Source organism: Talpa occidentalis, unplaced genomic scaffold (genome assembly GCF_014898055.3).
Source record: "Talpa occidentalis isolate TD23 unplaced genomic scaffold, MPIMG_talOcc4v2.1 talOcc4.8, whole genome shotgun sequence".
Lineage (NCBI taxonomy): Eukaryota > Metazoa > Chordata > Mammalia > Eulipotyphla > Talpidae > Talpa > Talpa occidentalis.
Window position 1 is genome coordinate 36068248 of NW_023605194.1, and position 6153 is coordinate 36074400.

General features: G+C 43.7%; 1 protein-coding gene across 1 annotated transcript; it reads right to left on the reverse strand.

The window, feature by feature from the left end:
• Nucleotides 1–3910: 3910 nt before the first annotated feature.
• Nucleotides 3911–5281, reverse strand: LOC119233744 (dual specificity protein phosphatase 18-like). Its single transcript, XM_037496350.2, is given in 2 exon segments — nucleotides 3911–4648; nucleotides 4650–5281. Coding segments are annotated over 2 exon segments (567 nt in total). The 5' UTR covers nucleotides 5169–5281; the 3' UTR covers nucleotides 3911–4600.
• Nucleotides 5282–6153: the final 872 nt, after the last annotated feature.

Consider the following 6153-nt stretch of genomic DNA (forward strand, 5'->3'; position numbering starts at 1 on the left):
TTTCTCAGTTTTTTCTGGATTTTGTTATTTTTGTCATCTTTTAAAGTTAGGAATTTGTTGCAACTCCTTTTCTCTTCCAAACAAATATTCACCTCTTACCTAGTAATGCATTTTAATTATATACACACACACACAACATTGTGCATACCTATATATGTATATATACATATATAATTATATATAATAAATACACATCTATAATAAATGTATGCTATTCTAAGTTATAAAGTAATAATGTCTGTGATTCAGATAATTAAAAAATAAGATCTGAGAATAAATGAAACCTAGATTCACTTCCCCTAAACTTTCTACTCCAGGATGTTCAACCCCATAGAACAGATTCACTGCCACAATGAAGTCTTGTTAGGGAACTTGATTTGGGGACAGGCAGCTCTGAATGGGGCTGAGCCAATGCACAGAGGAAATGAGTTTGTAATTCCTGGTAGCATCTGAGGGTGCATCTGAGCAAGTGGCAAAGGCAACCCAAGAGCAACCAGAAATCAGTGTATTCTCAAACATGCATCTCTTTGAAGATGTTTTCACTTCAAGAATTCCTGCCCTATATTTTTAAATGTAGAAATATGTGTTTGGCTTTAAGAGAGAAAGCAAAGCCCAAGTGTTTTCCCCTCACCACTCCCAATTCCCACTGACACAACAGCAAAGATATGCAGACAGGAATAAACCTGTTACTGCACTGATAATAAATTGGAAACCATGAGTTGACTCAGACACATTGATGAATTTCCACAGGCAAGGAAGGGGAGAGGAGTATATCACAGAACAAATCAGACTGCAGGGAGCTGTAGCCCAGACCACACAGAGAAGGCCGGAGGCCTGGGGAACTGTTCTGCTGGCAACGCCTCTGAGTCTTCAAATGGTGATCAAGATAAATAGAGGAGAGAGTCTGAGACACCTGGGATGTATCTTATACACCCCCTTCACACAGAGATGAGCAGCAGTTAATATCTGCTCCCATACTGAAGTCTCAAACTTCTCTAATGAAATTACATGATCTGCCTGGGAAAAAAAAAAAAAAGGATTCCAAGTGTGGGTGTTGGGGCCATTGGGTAAAGTCCTGGTGATTTTGACCCTAAGGGGAGGAGGAGCCTTCCCTATTGCCCCCTGTACATACACCATGAAATAAAACCTCCCCACATTCACACACAGAGAACTTCTGTCTGGTTAGCTATTGCTGCTTAACAACTCATCCCCCATGTATTATGACTTAAAAGATGAATCATTTTACCTTATCTCATAATTATTGGCTCTTTAATTTAAGTAGGGCTCAACTGGACACTTTTTCTGTTCCATGGTGACATTGACTGAGGTCACTTGGTGGTGTTCAGATGGGTATTCACTGATGTGTGGCATAGCCAGAAGCCTATACTCTGCTGAGGGTGTCCACTAGCACCTACATGTGACCTTTCCAACATAGAAGAATCGGAGAAGCTGGACTTCTTCAGTCACTCGGAGTTCCAAGATCTTGTCCTAAGAGACCCCCAGGCTCTCCAGGCACCTCTCCAGAAACTAATACATCAGCATGTCCACTGCATTCTGTTGGCTAGGCCATCTGTAAGTCCATCCATATGTTGGGAGATATATAAACCTTATGTCACATTCTAGTGAGGGTAGGGGAGACAAAAATAAACTAAATTACTAAATAAATATCCTATGAGGAAGTGATTTCATTTACAGAGAAAAGGCAATTAAAGTGTCAGAAGGTGGGGGGCTGCTGTTTATACAGGTTTGTTCATGGAAGTCCTCACTGGCCAGGTGGCTTTTAAGCAGAAGCATGAAAGAACTGAGGAAAGAATTGTGTGGATTTTGGCTTTTACTTTGGGAACAAGAAAAATTGGAGAATTTCAGTAGTGTGTTAATATGATCTGACTTAAATTTTGAAGAAATAACCTTAGTGCTGTATGAATAACAGACCAAAGGGTAAATGAAAAGGAAAGTGGAGCTACTAACAAATAAGTTATTTTAATAAAGTCAATAAATTATGGTGGCTTGACCTGGATGATACAGCAGTGGATGTATTAAGTGGTCAATTCTGTAGAGATACTCAATGGCAGTAACATACCTGCAAATGTATTTTTCAATAAATTCAAGTATTTTATCTTATATATCAATATCAAATCTACAGGTTATGATTGATAAGAAATCAAAAATCATTTTTTCTTTCTTTTTAAAGTATAACTTCCATTCATTGAAGTATACAAATCATAAATAAAAGTTGATTAATTTTCATATCTGTAATGCTGACATAACCAACCAGAATCACTCCTGGCCCCTCCCTGTCAATGTTCTTCCCAGAGATAACCTCTAATCTCACCTCTATACTATCGATTAGTTTTGTCTGTTTATGCATTCATATAAATGGGATAATATAGAATATATCCTTGCAAGCACCAAGTTCAGGAGGTAGAGTAGAAACATGTGCCCCACTAGTCCATGGAGTCACCATACTAACCCTAACTTTATTTTATGTGGGGGAAAAAAAACCCTCCTTCTTTTTCATATACTTTTTTTTTTAATTCATAGCAGTTTTATTCAAAATCACCAAAAAACTGGAAACAACCCAAAATATCCATCAACAGGTTAATATAAAACAAACTGTAGGGCATTCATCTAATGGAATACTACTTAGCCACGAAAAGCCACATGTATGAATCTCAAAAGCATAGAGGTTATATCCTCTATGAATCCGTGTCTACGACATTCTGGAAAAGGCAAATCCATAAAGATGGAGAACATTTTCTACCAGATGGTAGAAGTGATAGTTTGACTATACAGGGATATATATGGGAATTGTTGGGGTGATGGAACTGCTGAATCTTGACTATGGAAGTAGTTCTACAAATGTGTTACAACACATAGAATTATACATATGAGAAACTCAATGGTATGTCAATTAAACAATTTTTTAAATGGAAACAAAATATACTCAAATAACTTTTTCCTTAAAACTGCTCTAAAAGAAAGCTTCCGTGTGGGTTTGTTCCAGGAAGGCTGTTTTGTGGTGGCTCTGCCACACCAGCCCTAGTGTTTGTGGATCTGTACATTCATCTGTAAGATGAGAGGCTCAGTCTACAGCAGTGATTTTCCTTCTCCCTCTACCCTAAAAGTGTATCCTTTTGTGGAAGAGGGGGTGAGGTTTTTATTTGGAGAGAGGGCATTTGGCCTCCACTGGACTCTGGACCCACAAACAGTTGTGCTTTTGTGTGTTTCATGTACTATCTGGAATAGAACGGGTCTTTAGCCAGATCCTGAGACACCTGGGGGGTGTGAACAATCCTGGATTCAGGGCCTGCTAGTGGCACCCACGTACTTGTCCCTTTGGCACATGCCCCTCCCCAGTGGTGAGTCAGCCGGGGCGGGCGGGCTGGCTCTAACGGTCAGCAATCTAAAGGAGGCCTTTTGTGGGAAGCTATAATTGTGCTCCTTGCTCTCCAGGGGAAACACTGCAAAAATACAATGGGGATTCCAGAAAGGCTTTGAAGTTTAGGCCCCCCTCTGAGGTAGGGTCTGAAAGAACTGAAACCATTTTTTTCCCACGGATGCCTTTTTGGAAGAGCACTTTGTAAAGAACAAAAGGCTGTGCATGGGTGGGGAAAATACTGTTATGAGGAAGACTATGCTGACCTGGACCAACGGGGCTACGCCTCATTCATGAGCTGCCTGCCCCATGCCAGGCACCCTGCTAAGGCATCGCTGATCTTCACGACAATGCTGTGAGAAAAGGGCCTCCTTGCTTGGACAGATGAGGGAACTGAGGCTCCAGGAGGGATCAGAGACAGAGTGACAAGCCTAGGCTCCAGTCCACAGCTCCAATCTTCCAAGTCAAGGTCTGTGAGACGAACTCCAGGCCTGCTTGTAGGCCTGTTCCCCATATGTGCCCGGAAGAGACGACGGAAGCCACCCTTCATCAGACTGCTAGGGAAATGGCAGTGGTGCTTTGAGGCCTTACCATGTAGAACAACACTCGAAAAAGGAGTTTTAAAAAAATTTTATACAGTGGAATGTTTTCTTTGAAAACTATTTTATGCCTAAATTCATTGTAGAAAACCAGAGTTGGGACCCTGTGGTTGAACATAGAAGCAGGGCTGGCCTGCCCCCCCCCCACCCCTGCTCCTGGAGCACCGCTTGAAGGCTACTTATCCAGTAGGCTGGCACTAACTGTGAGGACCACAGGAGATGCCATGACACTTAAGGCTCCAGCTCTGGGTTCGGAAAGAATAAGTAGAGATTGAGGCAGACTTGTTCCTAGGTTAGCCGGCCGAGGGGAGGGCGGCAGGGGTGCTGGGCCACTTGACCCGGGGAACCACCTGCCTCACCCTCCTCTCTAGCCAGCAGTCATAACCTGTCATTCATAACACAGGAGGCTGCTGTCTTCACCATCTTACACTTAGAAAGTTTAATCTTCAAAAATATGGATTACAAGGTTAAACCCTGTAGAGCTCGTCCTTCTTTCTTCCCCTTATGAAAGGCATAATCTGTTTTTTCTGCATCAACAAAAGCAGAATGCTCAAGTTAAGATCTAGGTGTGGGGTCAAGGGCAGATCTGTCCCTCTGACTCCAGTGCAGGAGGTGGCAGGAGGGTTCACAGTGGAATCATCAAACGGACCTCCTTCTCATAGATGTCAGGGATCACTCCCATAGGGGGAGTTGACCATGTGCACGGTGTTCTTGCCAAACAGCTGGAACTCATAGTAGATGAGCTGCTCCCAAAAGCCACTGTTGGGCCGGATGATGGGCCGGCATGACTTGGTCCATGTATGGGCATCTAGCAGGGACATGGCATGGTACTTCATGCGGTAGGCGAGGCATAGGGCGGCCGAGCGGCTCACCCCAGCAGCACAGTGCAGCAGTGTGCGGCCCTGCTTCATCTCCACACTGTGGATGTGGTCGGCGATGGGGTCAAAGAAGTCACAGAGACGCGAGATGGGCGTGTCAGCCACAGGCACCTGCAAATACTGGATGTCCTCATATAAGGTGTTCACCACCTCCACCGAGACGTTAATAACAGTGGTGATGTGGTTACTGGAGAGCATAAGCTTGTTGTTGGCAGCTATCCCATTGCTGATATACGGGCTGCCGGTGATCTTGGAGAGGCCACTGACCGAAGGCTGCCGGAACTGGACCGGGAAGGCACACGTGGCTGATGTCATCAGGCCAGTGGGTCAGCAGCCAGTGAGGCATAAAGACGGCATCTTTCTGCTAGGTTGTGTCCACAGAAAAACTGCCCTGCGATCGCACCTGGGCGCAGCATTCCGGGCGGGAAGGTCGGGTAGGCTGCGCGCTCCGCCGCCTGAGTCCGCCGGCCTGGCCCGTCTCCAAGGCAACGCGCGCGCCGCACCATGGCGACCGCCGAGGGACCATCCTGCGGCGGCTCCGGGTCCCGCCTTTCATATACTTTTAATGTTCCATTTTTCTACTATAAGCAGCAAAATCTAATTCTTATGGACACAGTCGATTTAAGTAAGAATGGAAGGAATATGGATAATACCTTTGAAAAAGTCTTCTCTGTAAGAGTTTGTTTTTCATTTTGGGAAAATCTTACACCATGTTTATGATGATGAGAAAAAATCAATAAAGAAAAAAGTAATTGATTAAAAAAACGGGGAATTATTGAAGGATTATCCTTGCTTAAGAGAAGTGATCCAGCATGGACCTTGACATGTGGTATTTAGAGATGCATATGTTTTGACTTAATCACAGAGAAATTTGTACCCATTGGATGAGCTAAACTATTTAAATTATGTGATTTTTTTTTTTTACCAAGAGTTTTCTGGAAAATTCCATATATTAAAAATAGTTTGGGGGCCTCCCTGGTGGCGCAAGGGGTTAAGACTTAGCACTGTGGGCCTCTCCATAGCCACTGCAGCACGAGTTTGATCCCTAGCTGGCCCCACATGGCGCAGCAGACCTCTCCTGACTCGCCCGCTGCTCAGCAGTGTATTTCAATCAGTCTGCCCGTGCTGTTCCCCACTCTGTCTCTGGTGAATCCTCTCACCCCCCGTATCTCTGGCCTATACCCCAGCTCTTGTATGCATAAATAAATAAATAAATCTTTTAAAAAAAATAGTTTTTATTCATGCTTTTAACTTTGAGTAAATAGTTAACTGTTTTACAGACCTTAACACAAAGTCACAT